The sequence below is a fragment of the Camelus dromedarius genome, chromosome 24 (genome assembly GCF_036321535.1).
Source record: "Camelus dromedarius isolate mCamDro1 chromosome 24, mCamDro1.pat, whole genome shotgun sequence".
NCBI classification, from domain to species: domain Eukaryota; kingdom Metazoa; phylum Chordata; class Mammalia; order Artiodactyla; family Camelidae; genus Camelus; species Camelus dromedarius.
In genome coordinates, this window is record NC_087459.1 from 19,037,471 (window position 1) to 19,059,697 (window position 22,227).

At 47.7% G+C, this 22,227-nt stretch overlaps 1 protein-coding gene across 6 annotated transcripts in view; it reads right to left on the minus strand.

Moving 5' to 3' along the window:
• Nucleotides 1-22,227, minus strand: part of ARHGAP17 (Rho GTPase activating protein 17) — a 77,837-nt gene that overhangs the window by 25,234 nt on the left and 30,376 nt on the right. For 5 of the 6 annotated variants that reach the window (XR_010377682.1, XM_064478532.1, XM_064478536.1 and 2 more), the window contains exons 3-11: nucleotides 18,767-18,871; nucleotides 14,141-14,214; nucleotides 12,153-12,264; nucleotides 11,821-11,897; nucleotides 10,053-10,164; nucleotides 7,289-7,357; nucleotides 7,050-7,131; nucleotides 2,113-2,240; nucleotides 397-508 (exon numbers count right to left, since the gene is read on the minus strand). Coding sequence is in view for 5 of the 6 variants with exons in the window: in XM_064478532.1 (XP_064334602.1) it covers nucleotides 397-508; nucleotides 2,113-2,240; nucleotides 7,050-7,131; nucleotides 7,289-7,357; nucleotides 10,053-10,164; nucleotides 11,821-11,897; nucleotides 12,153-12,264; nucleotides 14,141-14,214; nucleotides 18,767-18,871 (871 nt within the window). In the remaining variant the exon portion in view is untranslated. Of the gene's footprint in view, nucleotides 1-396; nucleotides 509-2,112; nucleotides 2,241-7,049; nucleotides 7,132-7,288; nucleotides 7,358-10,052; nucleotides 10,165-11,820; nucleotides 11,898-12,152; nucleotides 12,265-14,140; nucleotides 14,215-14,295; nucleotides 14,428-18,766; nucleotides 18,872-22,227 lie in introns of those variants that run through there. The other variant, XM_064478535.1, reaches the window with a different exon arrangement.

Genomic DNA, 22,227 nt, shown 5'->3' on the forward strand with positions numbered 1-22,227 from the left:
CCCTTGTAAAATGTATCGAGAGATCAATAGAAAATGAAATTAGCTTCAAAGCCATCTTCTTAATAGACATCACTTCTCTAGGCAGATGGAGATTTGGGGCATAAAAGGGAAGAAAATACAAGCATGCCTCCAAATATTTGGATGATAAGCTACCTTTCACCTTTACTTAATCAGGAAATCAAATCAAAACAAAACCCAAAAAACAGGAATGGAAAAGATATGTGCAGTGTAAGTGTACATACACACGCTTTTCAGTTGTATTTGTCATTTCGCTTTAGTCACTTAGACCTATAAGGAGACCACTGCAGTTTTATCTGTCACTTAAAGTTGCATCTTTAAGTGATGATTTGAGACAGGGTTCACCCCCCACCTCCAGGGCGACAACTCGCAGCTCACCTGCTACAGCGTGGGGGTCTGAGTAGAACTCATCCAGGTGAGAAGTAGAACAGTCTAAAGCAGCTTTCAGTTTCTTTAATTTGGAGGCCCCAGCCCCAATTCGGAAAAGGCCCTGAGGACAGAAGCCATGAGCATCAAGTTCAAGTTGTGAGCCTCACCCTGAACCAACGAATGAATGAACAAACGCATGAATGCAGTAACGATCTGCTGGAAGAGCCCTCTGCCCGCCCACCCCCAACCCCAGCACAGCTCTTCTAGGGGAGCCAGGATCGAGGAGGGCCTGGCTACTTCCCTGGGCCGAGGGGCAGGCAGAGAGCAGTCCATTTTTAATCAGTGCTAGCTTGTGCCCTGTCGCATTGCTAAAATATCCCTGACTATTAGAAATCTATTGAGAAGCAATATTTTCTATTTCCACAGGATTCACTGCTATATAGCTTTTCTCAATTTAGGAATTTTTTAAAAAAGTGACATCTCGAGAAAAATTGTTAGACTTGGCTACTGGTCACTTTCACTGCCCGAAATGTTACTTAGAGAAAAACAGATGAAAGGTCAACCAAGAGAGGTGGGCCTAGGAAGACAGAGGACCAGGAGCTGTAAGATTTGGGTTTTAAGCAAAACTCATCTAGGCAGGGCTTCCCACCCTCAACAGTACTGACATTTTGGGCCAGGTAATTCTTTGCTGTGAAGCTGTCCTGTGCACTGAAGGATGTTTAGAAGCATCCCTGGTGTCTACTCCTTAGATATACAGTAGAAAGTCCTCCCCCTGCCCCTAAGTTGTGACAATCAAAAATGTTTCCAAATGTCCAGGGGTGAGGGGTGGGGAGGGGAAGGGGAGGGTGGAGAAACTGGCCCTGGGACGCACTAATGTAGACTATTAGGAGTTTGGGGCCACATTGACTTGGGTTGGGGTTGGGGCAGTGACTGGAAGGAAATGCAAGGAAGGCTCCTGGGGTGGGGGGTTCTTGGTCTGAGTGCTGAGTACATGGGTGGGGTTCGGATGGTGAAAATGTATCAAGCTGGTCACTTATGATACACGCACTTTTCTATACAGACCTTATACTTCAATAAAAAGTTTTTAAAAGGAAGAAAAAAAAGACTCATGTTTTGATCCTGGCTCTGCTCCAGCACGAATTCCCTGCGAGCTGAATTCCTCATCTACACAGGGAGAGTAATGAGACCCACCCTGCTTGGTTCACGGGTTTTCTGGGCAAGGATTTCATTTTAAGAAGTATATAAATACCTGTCCCCAGCCCCACTGTACAGCACTACGCAAATGTAAGATCCTTGCTATCAGACACTAAAGCTCCCGGCAGCCCTGGTTCACCAGTGCATCATAGAATTCATTTTCACAAATCATAACCAGTGTTTAACATGAAACAAATGGGACAAAAGGAAAAAAAGGCAGCATGTACTGCAGGTAGGCGAGGTAACCACTGTTCTCGGTTTCATTTACAGCGTCTACAATAGGGAAAACGGACGGGGTCTCAGTGTATAACATGATCACGGTGAACGCAGTTTGAGAGCCACGGGTCTACACAGCCCCGACGTGACGATGTGGTCTAGTCGGTGCTCGGGGCGGAGACGGGGCACAGACGGGGCACCAGGGCCACCCCGCTGGCCGGCGCCTCCCCGCCCCTCTCTCATGTCCCTCCCCCTCCTCAGCCCCGCCCCCTGTCCCCTTGCCCCGCCCCCTCGCTCCTCCTCCCCGCCCCTCACCTCCTCCTTCATCCCGGTCTCCAGGAGCAGCATGACGCAGGCCTCGATGGGCAGCGCGATCTCGCGCCCGCTCCGCTTCAGGTGCTCTTCCAAAGGCGTCCCGAAGGCGGGCTTTTCCGCCCACTTATCTAGAGCAGCAAGCCATTCAGTAAGAGACTCCAGCCTTGAGGCATCACCAAGTTCCTTCTCCAGACTACCAACAGGGATTTTTTTTTAAGCAGCCTGTAGCCGAGGCTTTGGGAAAATGGGAAACATCTGTTCTATCTGTTATTTATCATTAACGAGAGCACAAAATATGTGCCAGGCTAGGGAGGTGACCTTTGGAGCAGATCCCTGAACACGCCCACGTGCCCCCCCCCCCCCCCCCCCCCCCGCCAGAAGCCCAGCAGGAGCTGCGATGGTGCCCCTGCCCCCGCATCACTTCCGCATTAATCCCCGGCCAGGTGGGCTGCTTGGCGCTAAAACCCCGGTCCACCTGAGCGCACTGCTTCCACTGAAAAATTCACCCTAGCCATGCAAAGCAGCACTGGCTTTCTACCTAGAGGACAAGAAATCGACTCCTTCAATTAGAAAAAGAAATAATTTCTTAAAAATTTTAAACACCAGCCAAGCATTGTCACACAGGACCATGGAGATGGCCAAGTGAGCTCTTACTAAAAGCAACATCTCCAGGACATGCAGTGCTTCCGAGCCCCGTATCCCCAATGGTCCAAAAGAGCCTGAGTAGGAGAGGATGCAGCCCCAATGCAGCTTAGGCTGAAGGCTGGACCGATGCAGTAAAGCAATACTGTGCATGACTTTCCCATCATACGCTCTGCTTCGTCCCACAAAGGATTTGAGGCAGCTCAGCAGAAAGACATACAGGAAAGCAGTAAAACAGAAACAGGAATTTAGGAAATGGATGTACGGGATCGCAGTAAGAAGTGTATGGTTGGGCTCGGCCTGCCTGGGTGGGTGTGGGGACCTGGCACCTGCTGAGAAGCACACAGGAGCCAAAGAGGGAAACCGGTCAGTGGAAGTGCTCCCCTGGGGACACCTGGTCCTTTCCAGAGACAGGAAGGGCTCGTGTCTTCAGCACCACTGTTGGTGGACACGTGTCCTTCAGCCACTTCGCTATCTGAATCCCGGATTTGAAGTAGGTGATGCCGTCCTAGCATGTCCTCTGACACTGACACGCACGTAACAGCAGGCGGGGCCGTCACTGGACCAGCACAGGGGGAAGGAAGGGACGTGAAATCCTACAGATCCGCAGACCAGGGCGCTTGTGAGAAGTCAGAAATTGACAGGAGGAGCAAGTGGGGTAAAGGGTAAAGAAAGGGGTGAGGGGGCAGGGGGCAGTGGACAGATCATGCCCTCAGAGCTATTGGGAGGCCCCTCATCTCCAGCCTCGGCCCTGGCCCTGGTCAGTGGAATTCCTAACAGAAAAAGCATCCAGGGCCTGGCTCTTCCAGGAAGACAGAGCTCTGGGACTCTGGGTCCTCTCACAGGCCAGATCTTACCATGAATACTTTGTCCCTTTTAACTAAAGCAATGATTCTCCACACAGGTAGAAAAGGGCCAGCTGACCCTTCCCCGGGTGGGGCGATACTTCAGAATCACTTGAGGGAGCTCTGCAAATGACACCTGCCATCACCTCCACATGCCCGGCCCTGCAATGCTGAGAGGTAGGCGCCCTCCAGACCTCTCCTGGAACTTTCTAGTAAACACTGAAAGGTGCGTCCCACCCCCCCACCTTAGTGTGATGTTGGCGGAGGGTGGATGTGAGAGCCGCTGACCTCAAGACCACTCTGGAGGCCAACCTCACCGTAGGGGCTGGCCTCTTAAACAACAGACCAGGCCCTGCAGTGGGCACCCAAAGTTCACAGAAACCTCTCCCACCTCAGGATGAGAGCCATCTAATTGTGGAGAAAATACAAGACACACATGTAAACACACAACAGTAATTAACAGGACATGACATGTCTGCGAAATCATGGCAGGAAAATGGTATAGACGAGGGTCGCAAACTCAGTCGTGTGCAGGGGCCACACGGCCCCGCTAGTGCCGGATCCGGGAAGGGAGCGCGTGGTCTGCTGAAAAGGCAGCAGCTGCTCCCGGGGCCAGACCCATGTCGCCGGGCAGGAAAGCACATCCAGCGTCACCAGATCTTCTGAATTTTCAAGAGAAGCCGGGAATTAGGACTGTTATGTGAAAGAGTCTGGTTTTTAAATCATGGCAATTCGTTGGGAAAAAAAAAATTTTTTTTTAAATGAGATATGGCTGTTTGCGACTTCTGGTGTAGACCATCCACGCTACGGCAATTCAGGAGATGAAAGTGTTCACTGTTGGCTTCAGTTGTCAGAGAAGGCTTCTCAAAGGAGGGGAACTTGGCGAAGGTCTTAGAAGATGGACAAGAATTAAAAAGTCCAAGAACACGTAGGCTGAGAAAAGACCAGGGACCCTGAGTCTAAAAATTTACACTTTATCCCACAGCTCATATACGAGGCAACAGGTCATGGAATCGAGTGGGACAGTGGGGGTGAGAGGAAGGTACAGCAGACGGAAAAATGGACAGAACCCAGTGAGAGGGGATCAGAGAGGAAGGAAAAGATGGCTCCAAGTTTGAAACCCGGATTGTCTGGAGAAAGGAGGGACCCAGGAGACAGGGCGGGAGGAGAGGACAGCGGGGGTGGGGGAGAGTCAGCTTGCTACAGTGAGTTTAAGGTGACAGTTCTCAAAGGGAGCTGACACGGAGGCTGTGAAGATTAGGATGCAGGTGAGAGGTGAAGCCATCAAAACGGAGGGATTTTGAGAGAAAATGTCGGGGAGGGAGGGAGCGAGGGAGAGAACACAGAAGCAAGGTCTGGATCGCAGAAAAGGCTTGACTCCCGGGGACAGAAATGGAGAAAACAGAGCCCCAGCAATGACGGAAAACAATCAAGTGAAATGAGGGGAAAAAATTAGCAAGGAAGGGACGGCTTCGGCCACGTCACATCCAAGAATCCGACAACTCAGAATCATCTGTCCATAGGGGACTTGCAGTGGTTTTTTCTGTTGTTTTTTTTTTTTAAGAGCAGAGTGATTGGGAGTAGAAACCAGACTGCAAGGTGGGAAGGTGGTTAGAAAACAGAGGCGGCCGGGAGAAATCGGTCACTCACAGAGCCTACAAGAAAAATGAAGGAGAAAGCGCTGTAATGAGGCCCCCGTGGAGGACAGGCTGGTACCGGATAAAGGCCGTAAGTGTGCGGTCGGGGTGTGTGGGGCCCGGGGGGCAGAGGGTCAGGCTTTTTTTCCTATCATGAGGACACTCTGAGTCTTCTGAAAACAGAGGAGAAGGGGAAGACAGGACGAAGGTAAGAGACAGAACCGAGGACAGGCGGAGGGGGACGGCATTGAAAGCCAAGGCTTGGGTGCAGGCGGCACCTTTAGGAGGAAAGAATAATCTCCTTTCCTTCGCTGCCCGTCCCCTCACGTGCCAGCTTTCCTTGTCCCATCCTCAGCCTCTTCCCTGCCCCTGCCTGTGCCCCATGAGTGACATACTTCTCTAGGGAAAACAGTCTTGGGGAAAAAATAGAATAAGAGTTTAAAAAAAAGAAAATGTAGGGGTGCTGTTAAAAAAAATCTCTTTTTTGTGCTTGTTAGTCAACTCTTCCAAACCAGACTTGAAGCCATGCAAAGGCTAGGATGGCGATGTTTACTACTTTGTCCTCTGCAGGGCCCTGCTCCCAGAAGGTATCCCATAAACACAGGCTCCCGGTGCCCTGAACGTGTCCAGCAAGGGTCGGGCCCCTGCAGGCTGAACGTTTTCCAGCAGCTTCATTCCTTTGCACCGTGACTCAACCCCATTATCCACGAACCTGGAAATGGGGTCACTTGGGAACGTGAGGGAGAATGGCCCAGTAACTCAGACCCCCTGCACTCGAGATGGCTGAAGAGCTGGCTAAGGGGCCGCTCAAGACACAGAATTTTCCAATTCCAAAATCTAAAAACTTTCAGGCACAAAGCCACAGCCTGTTGGGAATCTCCTGCAATCTAGGGGAGAAGTGGCATTCTGGAGGGGGCCACTCCCGCCCTCACACGTGCTCACTCTTTCCTGATCACAGAGTTGTTGAACTCGGCACCTGGCTGATCCTCTTTCGGCTCAAGACCAGTGGCTCTGCCGGGTGCACCTAAGCGCCAGATGTGGGGGCTACACTGTTAGCAAACTACTGCAACACGTCCAAGGATGACAGAGCAATTTCCTGCCTCCACGACATTTACTGATCTCTGCTGATGGATGCTCTCATGACAAATCAGAGAGAATTAGAATCAAAGGGGTTAAGGTTCAGTTTAAAAGCAAACACTGGGGGAAAGTTCAGTCCACTCATAACTTGAGAGTAGGATCTGCAATGTGCTTGAACATGGTGGGCAGACGGAGTACTGATACAAACAAAAGCAAGTGTAAGGACAGAGGAGAGATTTGAGAGAGGTGGCCGTGGTCTGACGGTCCAGTCATCCTGACTATATGCCTGATGATGGGGTGGCAGGTGCTCAGTCTGAAATATTTTCCCACGAATGTATGCTCTTGGAGACACAGGGCTAGAAATAAAGCCCTCTGGAATAAATAACTGATTTGGGAAAAGATAATCAGAGGCTAGAATTTTTCGAGCCTATTTAGAAGAGAGAGAGAGAGAAAAAAAAAAAAAAAAAAGACAGGCACTCCCCAAAGGGTGCAGCCTTCTCTTCAACTGAAGATGTCAGAAGAACTGCAAATGGTCCATTAGTGTGTTAATTTGGGTTTGGGAGAAATTAGAGAATGCAGCAAGGGAAGATGGAAGTATGCTGGGAAACAGTGCCTGCCTGGGCAGAGCGGCTTTATCCAAAGGAAACGCATGCAAAGGAGTCGGGGTGAAGAAGAACAGAGGCAGAAGTGGCAGAGGCGAGAAGGAGGCATCAGGCCAGCACACAGGTTACATTACCTTGATGGGCTCGCAATTCGGGAAGGGCCTTTTCTAAGACTGCTAATGCTTTTCTATGGTAATCTGCTTGGGCTTCTAATAACTGAGAACAGACCCACATTCAAAAACAAAAGTAACGTTAGCATTGGATGGACACACACACAATGGCTGAGCAAAACCAAAAATGACATCTTTTGCAAAAAAGCTAAAATGGCTCAACTTTACAATGCTTTACCATCCCATCAAGGCAAAGTGCTTACCGTCACGAAGAACTGGCCGTACTCCCCTTCTTTGGCCATGAAGTTGTACATGTCTGCTGCAAGCTGATCCTGGGTGAGTGGGAGAGAAGATATGTCATTGAAGGAAAAAGAGGCGAAAGAAAGGGACATCTGAGAATTAACCTCCGTGAGCGCCTAGTCCTAGAGCAAAACGGGATGAAACGGCCGCAGATGAAATGGCCATCAGTGACTGGTGCGATCACATACTGGGATGATGGAAAAGTAAGCAAGCTTATTGTGGATGGATGCAGAGAGCGCTCCAAGGTCTACTGTTAATATGCCTTGTTAAGAAGCGCAGAGCACCACTTATGCTATGGTATGTTCCTATCTGGGTAAAAAAAGGAAAGGAAATACTTTTATTGCCATTATCTGTATAAAAAAAGACCCCTAGAAGAAAAAGCAAGAATCACTAACAGTGCTTACCTGTTGGGAGCAATGGACAGTCCCCTGTCTTCCTAATGCCTAATTATATATTGTTTTATACTTCTGATATCTGAATTAAATGTAAATGAATTACTTACATAAAAATTAAATAACCTGTGTGAAAGAGATAGATTGGGCAATTGGATATATGCATATTTCCCATTGTCATATACATATATATAAAAATGTCATATATACACATATATATATTTTAAATGTACTGCCTTCTGTCATTAGCATCAAGCTGTACAAACTAACATGAAGGCCCTCTCATTTATGAAATGCTAGTTAGGAGTAACAAACATTCTTTTAGAATAACTGGGAAGGCAACAAAGTAAATTCAGGAAGTCCCACTCCAATTGCCCCCCAAAAAAAGACAGAAGGAGAAAAAGAGAAAGGAAAAGAAAAATTAAGAAAAGGCCGGGCATGAGCAGAAGCTGGGGGTGACCTGGGGTGGGTCTGTGCTAATCTTCTGGCCAAGGTTTTGAGTCTAGCAGTCATGAGGGGTCAAAGGACAGAAAATGAAGCCTTGGGCCTGGTGAGGTGAGACGCCATCACTGAGAGAAGATGAGACATGTCACACATAAAGATAACATTCCTAAGAAACTATGCTCTCAGCAGAGCATGGAAATTCTGGGGAGTTTATCTGTTTGGGGTTGGGCTCTGGGTCTGGAAAAGTAAAACATTTCCCTGAGAGTTCATAAATATATATAGACATGCTTTCATGAGGGTTTGAAGTCTGAATTTATTATATGTGTGATCCAGGAACCCTCAAACCGAGAAAGGTTACTGGACTGGGAATACTCTCTGGGAGACTCACTTCCAATCCCCAGAAGTCCCACAGATAAAGTCCCTCTTAAAATGAGCTCACAGTGCAAAATTGCACAACAGTCCACCATAAAGGAAACTCCCACCACTGTCACCGAGAACTTCAGAAAACAGAAGTAACAGAGACTTAAAATAAGTGCATATAAATGATTAAAAACATTTTAAAAAAATCAATACTGAAAAAGAATCATGCACTATTAAAAAAGGCAGACTTGAAGAATTAGAACTTTAAAATGAAAAATATGGCCGATGAAATTCAAAACTCAATGTTAATTAGTTAAACAGCAGATCAGACACAGCTGAAGAGAGAATCAGTGAAACAGAAATTAAATCTCAGGAAAGTATCCAGAAGTTACCATAAAGAGAAAGGACACAGAAAATATTTTCATAAGTTTTCACCATTTGAATGTCTGACAAGCCATGGTGTGGAAGGTGAGAGAACAGACACTAGTCCATAGAGCACCAGTTCAGACTCCCCAAATCTCCAGCCAAATTTATATCCAATAAGTAGCCAATGGCCAAGATCAAGGTTAGACCAGATATGAAGAAGACTGCTGGGTAAATGATATGGCCAAGCTACAGCTCTTCTGAACAAAAATAAGCCAGTGTGAGACTTTCCTCAGAAGCATTTGTGTGAATATTACCTTTATAAAGGGTATGGCACGACTTTGTGAGTTTGGTATGAATTCTTACCCATTATATTATTTTAAACAAGTCATTTTACTGCAGTTAACTGTCCAAGGTTTGCTATCTTGGAAAGTGGATTATAGCATGATCTGAATACACTAAAATATAGTCATCTTAATGCTATCTAGTAGAACAAAGAGACCGTTTTTGGAAAATGATGAATAGTTTAAGAGGAAGAAAAGTCTCAGGCAATGATCCTAAGAATCACCACAGGCCTGTTTCTTTACCACCTCAAATAACGTTAGTAATAAACATCAACCTTCACAGATAGATGCATAGAGAGTGAGTTCACTTAACCACCTAGTCTGGAATTTAATTTATGAGATACAAAGTAGCATTTCTCTCAAATTACAAACCAATTGTCCAAGCAACATTTCAAAAAAAACCCTTCCCTTCTCTACAGATATATGATGACCCCTTTACTATATATTCAACTTGTAAATATAACAGCATCCATTCTAGAAAAACTATACTATTCCATGAATCTATTTTTGTGCCCATCGTGCACTGTTTTGATTGCTGTAAATGTATGATGTTTTTCTATAGTTTTACTTTTTATTCCCCTATTCTTTATTTTAAATACTTGAATTTTTTTAAAATAATATTTTATTCTGATTATTAAGTAATGTAGAGTCTTGGAAAAATAGAGAAGGAAGAAGGAAATAAAAACCACCTTTAATACCATTCAGGGAATTCTAATAGGAATTATGTAAAACATTAAAAAATTGGCAGTATTTGACCTTTCATCTGTCATTTGCAAAAGCCAAAAGATTGGTGTAAGTACATATTTACTAAGGAATTCTCCTACCTTGCACTGTTCTACTTTATTTCCAGCTTCATCCATCTCTTCCTTTAGGGTATCTATTTTTGATGGAAGCCCCTGGAAGTTGGTTCCTGAAGATTTGTGAGCCTGGTTCCACCTGCAAAGCACAGGCGTGGCCATTATCTGAGAATCAGCGGTACATGCTCAACCTTATGGAGTCAAGGACCTGATGGAGACAGACTCCTTCCCCAAAACCAATTCTCCCTGGGACAGGTATCAGTACCTGGGATGCCTGCAAGTTTATCCTCTGAGAATGGAAACAGGCAAAGGCGACATCGGCTTCCCACCATGACAGGACTCCCATAGTGCTGGGAGTAGCTTCTGCTTTGAGCAGAACTGACACCACATCTTGTCTCACACAGACTCCACTGCTGGCAATCAATCCGTGAAACGCCTTTCCTCTAGTGTCCAGTCTTGGGATTCTTGCCATGGATGACCTCCTTGTTGTCTTGCTTTGATCTAGAATGTTCCCTGTGCCACTGGGAGGCAGCTTCTGCTCTTAAAGACCCCTTATAACACCTCCTACTGTCCTGACCTTTGATTACTCTCAGCAAGTGAAAGCCAGAACTTCAGTCATGTCGCTAGTACGTAGCCATGAACGTACTTTAAGAATTAAAATCACTTGTAAGAATTAATATTCCAAAGACAATACTTATAGCAAATCTGAAACATGATGTGGAATGTTTACATTCCCTTTATAGGAAGTCAAAAGGATCCCCCCCACCAATAATAGCATAGCAATAGTAGGGTGGTGCATGGGAAATACGAATCTAAGACAATTTCTATTTGGTTTTCAAGGTGTTTCGACCTTCTGTTTAAACAGGGACATGACTGCCCATGCAGAAAGTTCTAACACTTTAAACTTAAACATGGATATTATATAGATGTAGCATGAAAACCCATGTTAGCAACTTATCAGGCTTTCCAGACACCTGAATTGCCCCTAAAATGCTCTGCTCTGCCCTCCGTCACGTTCCTCATGCGACGCACTCCTCCACAGCAGGGCTTCCGTAAATCGAATGAAGCAAAACTGGCCATGCAGAGAGCATGAGTCTGATGGGCTCCAGTCTGAAGCTCAGCTCTACCTTCATTAGCTGTGTGACCTCGGGCCTCGTGATAAGGTATGAGAAAGGGTGGGGCCCACGGCGCCTCCCTCCCTTTTGGCTCCTCCTCTCATGAGTCATTGACACAGATGTTCTCAAGGATGGAGCTGAGGCTGGAGCCTGGCCACGAGTCCTACAGACGGTCGGTCTGACATCAGCCCTCCAGGATGGTTACTTGGTTTTACTTAGTTCCTACCTTTTCAGCACAGCATTACTCGATTGTGAAAAATAATCACAACCACATGGGCTTTTTCGACCCAGTGGGACCCTTAGAAGCTGCTAAGATCACAGATCTATTTATTCCTACACTCCAGTGTTGGAATCAAGAGCAACACTCTTAGACCTGCCTGCCACCATCCCTTCTCCCCCAAAGACACTTCCTTAGGTTTCTTTTTTTTTTTTCCTGCCTCCTTTCATTGTTGTTAGACTAGGAACAGGGTGTTCTACCGTCATCCCATGGCCACGCTTGGGAGGAGGAGGACAGAAAGCAGCTGTAAGTAGGCTGTGTCTCAGGCTGTGGTCCAGTGTGTGAATGTGTGAGGACTTCCATTCTGTCCACCCAGTGGTCCTTCTCTCGTCCATGGTGGGGGTGGCTGGGGGGACGTGACACGGTACTGTATTACTGGTCATTTTTGGCAGCTTCACCTTACCTGGCTCTGACCGAATCCCAGTCTAACACCAACTTGGCGAGCTGCTTCCTCTGTTTCTGGATGTTGGGAATGTCCACCTAGAAAGAAGAACAAACCACATACCAAACGAGAAGAGCTTTGGGGTTTTCAGTTTAACATTTGAAAGTGCAATATTTACTTACTATTTTCTTTTTCTCTTAGGCAAAGGATTTTGTACCCTCAACTTAACTTTCCTTATTTCCAAAAAGAAGTGTAAGTCAAAGCCCTTGGTTATTGTTAAAATTTTAGACATAAGTGAACAACCACTCACCACCCAGCCCCCACCAGTCTTGGCTCCCCAGCCAAGCACCCACCTCTGCTATGCCGTACAGAGGGTCCACTATCTCCTTCTCAATAAAGACTTCGTGCTGAGAGAGTTCCAGAGCCAGCTGATTCTCAGCATCCCCACACGTCTCCAGCATCTTCCTTTAAAAAACAAGACGCCCGACAACAAACATACGCCCGTTAAATCTGGCACCTGATTACCACCACGAGCCAGCCCGGCTCGCCAAGCGATGGGAACACGTTAGGGTGCTACACGATGAAAAACTACTCTAAATTTAGAGTGCGAGTCCACAGATTTGTGCTTTAAAATGAACAAGGCTATCTGAGGTATACTTTGTGTGTGTGGGATGTGGGTTAACAGTGGGGTGACAACTCACTGAAAGATTAGGTCCTTGGGTCAAGTGAAATCAAGTATTCTCAAAAGCACCCTGAAAAATCTTTTAAATCATAGGTAAAGTTCATTATACTATATTGTTTTCTGTCTGCCAGTGAGTCCAGCCTACGCGGTGTTTGCTCCAGAGTTAAAGCAAGTGCTGGTTTGCCACTGGGCAAGTGAGCCGGTGGGCTAACACTTAAGGGCTGCGTCACATGAAACTCGTGGTTCCTCTTCCTTCCTGGGAGCGTACTACCGTTGATGGCACACGAAGTATACCTGCAAAGGATTTAATGGCTCTGTCTCTGCCCTTCCCCCTCCAGTTCTCTGTGAGGTCCTTTTGAAATTATAAATAAACGTGTGTGGTGCTAGCCTGAGGTGGCCACAGTGCCGCAGGCAGGAACAGTGACCTCTAGTGCCAGGCTGCCCCAGTGTGGATGCAGGCGTGGCTGTTTGCCAGCCGTGTGGTCTTGGGCAATTTACTCACCCTCCCTGTTTGTCAATTTCCTCATCTGTAAGATGGAGATGTTAATACTACTTCCCCATCTTCCTAGGTTGGCTCGAGGGTTAAATGAGCTGTTACTGGTAAAGCACTGAGAACAGTGCTGGTACACGGCAAGCACTCTGCCAACCAGGGTGGCGATGGTGTCGGCAGCAGGAGGAGGAAGTATGAACACGGAAACACATCCAGGCTGGAGGGAGGGGTGCCAGCATGCAGGCGCGCATCCCCTCCTCTCAAGGCCAGTGCCCCCAAGTACGGGAGCACAGAGAAGACAAAGGAAGGGTGCAGAGTGAGAGGAAACCACTGTCTCCTCCAAGAACCACGGAGAATTGTAGGATACACAGCATGGCAGACCTCGGGAAATAGGCTGAAAAGTCCAAAGGCCGTATACCTGGCTGGGAAGGGAGGGCCCGTCTTACAGCAGGAGAGGGCAGACTGGATCAAAGGACACTGGCCTCGTGGAGAAGCAGGTACAAGGAAGGGAAAACCTTCCTTCTTAACAATGCAAACAGCTTTATTATTAGATTTTTAAAGTATTAATATAATACATGCCCATTGTGAAAAAACAATCCAGATAATTCAGAAAGGATACTACTTTGAGACAACCTCCATGGACATTATGGTGATTGCCTTTAAAATAAGTGACTCTTAGCAGGGAGGGAGCACAGAGAGCTCTTAGTAGAGCGCGTGCTTAGCATCAACGAGGTCCTGGGTTCAATCCCCAGCACCTCCATTAAAAAAAATAAAAGTACCTAAATACCCCCCCAATTTTTTTTTTTTTTAAATAAAATAAGTGACTCTTAAGGACAGGAAGGGACTGGTCAGGGCTTATAAATCTGAGTAAACACCTGGAACAGGGAAGGGACTGAGTTCTTTATATCCAGGGAATAAATATTGGCCCTATCAATTACTTTCATTAGCAGCCCTTTGCATCATCCATCCTTGCTTCCACTAAAAGGAAGCTTCTCCTGCATCCCAGCGGCCTCCCACAGAGCCTGAGCTGTTCTCCCGGCAAACGAGCCATGGCATCATGCTCAGGTCCCTGTGGTCACACGGGTGGCTGCCACGCACCCCACCCAGCTGTCCACTTCCACTGACCCGCAGGGCGCTTGGCTCTCCTTCTGAAAGCGGCCAACTCTTACCCCAGGAGAGAGTCTTCTAGCTGAGTCGATGCTTCTATCATATTCTGAGCGAGAGCTGTCAGAGGGAGTTTTTTCTGGAAGGAAGAAGACAATGAGTTTTGTTTTTTGTTTTTTGTTTTTCTTCCCATTACAAATGATACCCTGTTCTCAGTTACCTGCTTCAGATTATCAGTCACTGGTTTCTCCTCCAGGCAAACTGCACATAAGAGACAGTCTGTCTGGGTTCAGGTTCTGGTCTTAAAGGTTACGAGTCGTGTGTCTTAACCTCTGTGTCAGTTTCCTCATGCCTGGAATTTAGGGATAACAGTGCGAGGGTCCCAGGGCTGCCTGGCAACTACAGGAGATATTCAAGGTCCAGTACCTCCCACTTGATAAGGACTCAGTAAACATTCACAGCTATTATTACTGTGGTTGTTGCTATTATTATAATTACTAATAAGTCAAGGGCATACTATGTCCCAGGCACTGGGGACCTAAGACATAGACCTTGCTCTCTGATTATTATGAAAAATGAATGCAATGGAGTGCTCAATTCCAAAAACTCTAGCTAGAATACTCTTTCTGAAACTGGCTATTCATTTGGCTGTAATCATAAAGTTGTAGCTCTCGTTAAAGATCTGGAAAAACCTAGCTAAATAACAAAAAAGGCTTTTTAGGCACGAAGCCACTCACTTCCTATCAGAGGTTTGTTTTTCAGCTGGAAATGACCGTAAGGGTCATCTGATTACCGTTCTAACTGTGCAGTCAAGCAACATGAAGCCCAGGGGGCTCACATGCGTGACCAGGCACCCCAGTGAGGGGGCACAGAGCCAGACCTCAGCACCGACGGCCCAAGCCCAGGTTCAGAGTCTGTCCACCACCGGCTTGATGGCTTATGTCAGAATGTGGGCAGCAGAGGCCTGGAAAGCAGCAAGTGCGTTGGTTGTAACACCATAATCTGCTAACAAAAAATGCTTTCACTGCTACAGGACTCCATGTAATTTTGCCTTCCCAGTAGAAAGGGTACTCACGTCAGAGACCCAGGGTCCACCTTGGGGGGAACTGCTCCGCCCCGACCTCAGGCATGTCTCCTGCTTTTTCTGCTTTCAAGGGCTGCACCTGATACAGGTGTGCCCGTCCCTGCTTCTATCATGTAGAGTATCTCCTGAAAGCTGTACAAGAAGCTGCTAATACTGGCGGTCCTGGAGAGGGGCGTGGGGAGCCCGGGAACAGGGCTGGGAGAGACCTCACTTCATCTTCTCTTATCATGGATTTTGACCGTGTAAATGGGACAGCCCATGCAAAATAGCACACTGAAATTTAACAATAAGTAGCAACAAACATATTTACCCATCTCTCCTCCTCCTTGAGTTATTTTCCAATAAATAAATAACAGGCTTCACGTCTCCTGGGCTCTCACACTTCCAGCCCAGGAAGACACGTGAAAACGGGCAGTGAGCTTGGATCAAAATAGAGGGTAAGTGATACCTTTTAGTTACGCAGCCTTTCTAAGGGAAGTTAATGTAGGATAAGGGCAGTAATTAAGAGAAATACACTTTTTGCAGCTCTGGAGCTCTATGGGTCCCTTCCAGTTCTTGCCTCTTCGCTCGCATGGGAGCTGCAGGCGGGGCCTCTGGGAAGCTCCTCCTCTGTTTTTTAGAGCCCTAGAGATCTGCTGTGGTTTTCTGCATACAACCGACCTCTCGTGGTCACCTGTTGTCTGTTGTTTTCACGGTGACTCCTCTTCCCACGTGCAGAGTGTAAACATCCCCAGAGCCCTGTCTTGAGGGCTTTGGTTTGAGGTTGGAAAAGGCAGGCTAAGGCACTGGGTCTTAGAAATGAGGCACCTTTGCCCCTGCTGCCTGGAATATACCCATCACCGGCCACTCATTTTCCTCCTTTACAGCTCGGCCACCACCGCCTCCAGGAAGCCTCCCTGCCTCCCCCCTCCTCCTTTGGTGCCCATTCTTGGTCCTCCCACAATACCCTGTGCACATTCTGTTTAGCATGTTGTTTAATAATTACCATTTCAGGGCGGGGAGCCTCCTCCACCAGGCTGTGAGCACCTTTTAAGGCAGACACCACATCTTACTCTTTTACAGCTCCGGCACTTGTACACAGTGAGTGTTTGATAAATACTGCATTTGTGTTTTAATGAATACATGCAATACCTGGGCTGTGTCTCAAAGCAGACAAAAGGACCAACAAGACATAACTGTGTGACGATGATGGCATATAGCATGAGTAACAGGAAGTGGGCAACACTGAGACTGACGAGGGAAATGCAAGCAGATTGTGAAGGGTTTACGTCATCTAAAGAGCTCCGACTTCGGGGTATTTTGTACGGCAAAGAGAAGACAGCCAATATTTTCTAATAACTTTAAATGGAGTATAATCTATAAAAAAAATACTGGATCATGATGTTGTACACCTGAAATGAATATAATATTGTAAATCAACTATACTTGAATTAAAAAAAAAAAAAAGAGCTTGGACATTAAACCAGGCGATGGGAACCAGCCGGTGTCCCCACCAGAGCACTGCCCGCACCATGGGACACTTCCTTGGGTGCAGCTATCCCTCCAGGCAGTGAAGAGTGTTCAGCATCCTGGTCCCCACCCTCCAAAACCTAGTAGTGTCCCCCAGACCTGATGGCAACCAGAAAAGTCTCTACACTTTTCCAAATATCCCCAGGAGTGTAATTCTGATCCTGGTTGAGCACAGCTAAGCTTAAGACTTTTTTTTTTTTTTCCAGGCAGAAGGAAGACAGGATCAATTTGTATTTCAAGAAACCAACTCTGGTGATCAGGTTGAAGAAAGGCTGGAAAAGAAGGAAATTAGAGGCAGGAAATGGAGCTCAAGAGGTGACCGCGACAGGCCAGGTGAGAGGGAATCGAGTCTTCATTAAGGCGAAGGTGGTAAAGATGGAGCGGAAGTGAGGAATCCAAGAAATATTCACAGAGGGAATCACAGGACTCGCTCATCCAGCAGCTATGGGAGGGTGGGGATAAAATAAAAGGGAGTATAAGATAACCCTACAGTTTCTGGCTTGCATAATAGGGTGGAAGGAATTTAAGAGTCAACACAGAGGGAAGAACTAGTTACTCACACTTAAACAGACAACGAGGGGAGGAAGTATTCTGTTTGGTTGAAAATGGTTTACAAGTCCCTGAATAAACACATCAGTTAGAAGCCATGAGAACCGAAGGGGTGGCCCAAGGAATGTGACTGTGAGAATAAAGAGGTGAAGGACAGAACCTCAGGAAACAGCACGACAAGGGCAGGCAGAGCAGAAGCCGTGGCAAGAGAAAGGGAGGGAGCAGCAGGGGCGGAACCAGCAGACCGAGTCTGGTTCTGACGGACAGGACCTGCAGCAGACGCTCCTGGAATCGCAGGTGTTTACAAACTTCCGCTGCTTAAACAGACATCGCGGTGGGAAAACTACGTATCGTGCAAGGGAGGAGTAACCCTGTTGTCAAGATGGCCAGAAACGCGTGTAGGAAATACAAAAGAAGGGTGACACAGGTCATCTGCATACCAGGTCTTCCTCGTGAGACATCTGGTGACAAACAAAGCAATGTGGGAAGTCACAGCTTCCCTGTACGCTGCTGCAACTCCCACCTTAATGTTTTATGGGCTTCTAAGGGGCAGTGTGTGCTCATAAGCCAGGAACTTGTAAAACTAAGGACAAAACTGCTGAATGAACAAAACTGCTATGCTCTGCCGGTGGGACACGGGGGGCTGGATGCTCTGAGCAGACGTATCCCGGGGTGGGCGTTCGATTGTTCTCCCAGGGCCCATTCTTCCTCCTGTCTACTGCAGCACCCTAAGTTCTCCTAAGGATCTAGCCTGGCCTCAGTGAAGCCTATGAGCTGGAGGTAGGACCACAGCCCATGCTCTGGGGTGAGCAGTGATCAGTGTAAGTCGATCAACACATCCCACCTTCTCACCCAACCTCACCCCCTACCCCTGGTAGCTAGTGCGGGTCGGGGTGTTGAGGAGGTGGAAACGTTCAGAAACGGAGAACGTGACTCCATGCAGATCAAGGCAACGGGAAGAAATTTCTACCTGCCACGGGTGTGGAAAAAGAAGTTTTCTCACCCCACTAAGAAAGCTACCGGAAGAGGCGCTCTCTACTCCTGCTGGACGTGCACCTGTGTGGAGCAGCCCACGGAAGCTGCTGGTAGCCAACTTGTAACCATGAAAGATAAAGCAGACACTGAAGACAGCCAAAAGGAGAGAAGGAAAAAACTGGGGTTTTGGTTACATCACGGAAAGGCTCGACTGACCGAGCCTTACCTCAAGTCCATCCCAACTTCTGGACTTCTCAGTAAGCCAATAAATTCTACTTTCTAAGTCAATTTAAGACAGGCTTTCAGCTTTTTGCCATCAAAGGAGTCCTAACTGACATATCCATTCTTTGATGGAAGACAAATCTTTAAAAGCACCTGGAGACAATTCAGTGTGAGCAGGGCTTTCGGCTCCATGATGTAAGCACAAAAGCGTGTTATGGTCAGGCAGGTATCAGGAGCGTGAGTGGGGATCTAAGAAACAAATCTGCAGGCAGATCTGCTGATGCTGCTCAGGGAAAGTGGACCGATACAGGGCGAGAAGCCTCCCAGAGACACGGACCCACCCAGTACTCACGTGTCTCCTCTCGGCGTCGGTGCCGTGCTGGCCCTGGAAGCAAGCCATCAGGCGCTTGTGGGAGTGGTGACACACGGAGCGCACCGTGTCCAGGCGCCGCTCGATCTGACAGAACAAAGACAAACGAGCCGTTGGCAGGGTTCACGAACAGACTCAGCCTCTTCCTCGTGTGGTGTCTGCATGGAGGCAGGAAGGGCAACCTGTGGTCGAGTTTTCCAGGTCTTGGGTGTAAATGGTGATGGTTTCCATGCACCTACCCCAGGGCTTCTCACTACTGACAACTGGGCTGGATAATTCTGGGTGGTGGGCAGCTGTCCTGTGCATTACTGGCATCTTCAGCATCATCTCTGGTCTCTACCCACTAGATGCCAGTGGCATCCAGCTCCTCCAGTGCAACAACCGAAAATGCCCCCAGATGTTGTCAAATATCCCCTCAGAAGGCAAACTCGCCCCTGGCTGAGAACCCCTGACTTCCCTTACACTGAGGTTTTAGAGGTTTTAGATCCCTTAATGGCTGAATCTGTGTGCAAAGGGGAGGGGTGAGTGGTGGCAAAGTTAACACACTACAGCACCGGCAAAGCCCCAGCTCCAACCAGCAGAACCGCAAATGAACAGCCTACGCCCGGACCCAGAGCGACTGCCAAGTGGAAAAGCCACAGGGACAGTCAGGCTCTCCTGCACCTGGCTGTAGGGCCTTCCACACACGGTGCATCAGACAGAAAGTCAAAAGAAATGACCCACGACTGAAACTCAAGATCAGTGTGCTCAAAATTATTCGTTATTGGGCTTGGGGTGGTTTTTTTTGTCTTTGCTTTTGTTTTGTTTTGTTTTTCTTTTTTAATAATAAACCTCTAAGGCAGAATAACTGACAGCCAGCAGTGAGAAACCCGACTGAGGGGACCCACACATCATGATCAACTTCCCAAAATATTAGCACTGGGATGTGGCTGTTTATGGCAAAGAGAGCCGCTTTTTACAGGAAGGAATGCCAAAAATGTGTATTCTGATGACTCATCAAGAATGAGAGCAGGCCCTTAGGGATGCTTTCTATTTTAAAGAAAAATCAACAAATTCAAAGCAGAACACATTTTTACCCCCAAACCCTTTACCCAATGAGAGGGTTTTGTGCCTTTTTCTCAAGCAGCCCTTCTCCAGATCCAAGGCCCCTTCCCGGGACCCTTATCTGCAGGCACATGTGTTTAGGACCAGAAGCCACATCACTTGCTCCAAATCTTATAACAACCCAGTTCTAAAAACTGGAAAACTAATATTCCTTCTTCATTTGCCACAAAAGCAGGGGGGGGGGGGGAGAAAACCCACAAAAGTTCATTTCATTTTGATTCCAATTTCCACTGGAAGAGGAAGTCCATAGGGACAGGGCCTTGGCCTGTTTTGTTCACTGATTTATTCCAAGTGCCTAGATCACTGCCTGGCCCACAAACGGAAGGTGTTCACTTAATATTTGTCAAAACAAGGGGTATATGCTGAATCCCTGTACACGGTATTAGAAGAACAACAGGAAATCATCTGCGGTTCTCACCCTCCTGGGATTCGCAGCCTCCTGGGGAAACTCCGTACAAACAAAATAATAAGGCAGCCTCCTGAGCTGCTCTAACAGAGACCCAAGAAACGAGGCCGGAGAACACAGAGCAAATTAAGGGAAGTTTCACACCAGAAACAAAATCATCTCTGTGGCTTGCGATAGTGGTAACCAGGACAACAAATATCTAATCGTTAGCACTTACTACGTGCCAGGCTCTGTTCCCAGCGCTCACCACGTTTCACTTGTGAGCCCCCCTTACCCACCCCGTGGGGCGGATACAGCAATTACCCTCCTTTTCGAGAAGTGGAAACTGAGGCACAGAGAGGGTATAAATCAGCTCCTGAGGCCACCAAGCTGGTCCGGGGCAGACGTGGGAGGGGCATCCAGGTGGCTGGTCACAGACTCAGCACCCTGAACCATCACGTGCCTTGTTTGTGGTTGAAAACAACAGAAGTCAGAGCGGCGAGACATCTGTCACAATGACCGCGGACAGGGAGTATCTGTGCCATAAAAGTAGGAGCTCCTAGAAGCTAGCAAAGCCCTCGGGCCCCAGCGGATGTCCGGGCAGAAGGACAAGAACTTGCTGCCCGAGTCCCACGCCATCTCTGCCACCCTCCACCCGTCTGCAAGGCCTTCTGGCCTCCTCTTAGGGCTTCCAGGATTAAGTGGGATAACGCGTGTTACTAACCTGGGATGTGGCAGGGAGAATGCTGATGGGAAAACCTAGTGCAACTGGACCAGACGATATTTTTAAAGGTCTGACCATGGACTTGAACTATCTGATAAAGACCAGTAGGGAAATAATGTTAAGAACCTGTTTCTTCTTTTATTTATTTATTTATTTTAAAGAATCTGCTTCTTAAACTTATATAATATTCTACATAAACCATACCTCAATAAAAAATTTTTAAGATTATGATTCTTTAATAAATCTTTAAAAAAAAACCCTTCTAATCCTTTGTAGTTTTTTTTTTGGAGGGGGAGGAAATTTGATGGACTGATTGATTTGTACTGGGATTGAACCCAGGACCTCGTGCATACTAAGTACACGCTCTACCACTGAGCTATACCTTCCCCTCCAAAACCCTTCTAGTCCTTGATTAAAAACTTGAAGTCTTCAAAAATAGGAAAAAAAAAAAAAGCCTTAAAATATTCTACTTGCAGACGGTGGTTCTAATTCAGAGGTTTATTTCGGCCTGGGGTGGTGGGCGCAGTGTTTCTCTAAATTATCTAGCTCTTTCTCTCCATGGGAAGAGACAAAAAGTCACCTGGGAGCAGGTCTTTGGTCTCCAAGGACTCACTGGGGTACACCTGAGGCAGGTTACACAGCTGAGAGGCAAGGAGACAGGTGAGCAGGCTGAACAGAAACCCCAGGCTACGTGTGGGTGAAGGAAGGGGTCCTGTCCTTTGAGAAGCGTCCTGTGCGGGTGGGGATGGAGCAGGGCTGGGTGAAGTGAAGAGTATAAAGAGTCTGGGCCCTTTGGGGAGGAACTCTCACCCCCAAAGTTAGAGAGACCTCTGGAGAGGAGGCATGGGGGGGCCCTGGCCAAGGTTCCTAGTGGGAAAGGCGCCCCCCTACAGAGAGGGAAGTCCGGCCTGATGAGGTGAGGCCACCCGAGGGCCCCTGGGTGGTTCTGAGAGATCTGGTCGCTGTCACTGAGACTCTGAGTCCTCCAGGACCCCACAGGCTGGAGTTCACGAGAGGGAGCGAAAAATCCCAACTCTAGGTTGGAGCCAGCTCTGCTGCAGCTGGCGGAGCCTGTCCCCTCAAGGGCACCATCACAGCAGCCAACCCGGGACCGTGACCAGGCTGGAGTGCCAGTGGGCTGATGGGGTCAGCCAAGCCCCGCCCCCGGCCCCACCCCAACACCTGGCACTCGAATGCGGGACTAGTCCTGTCTGAACTTCATAACATGCC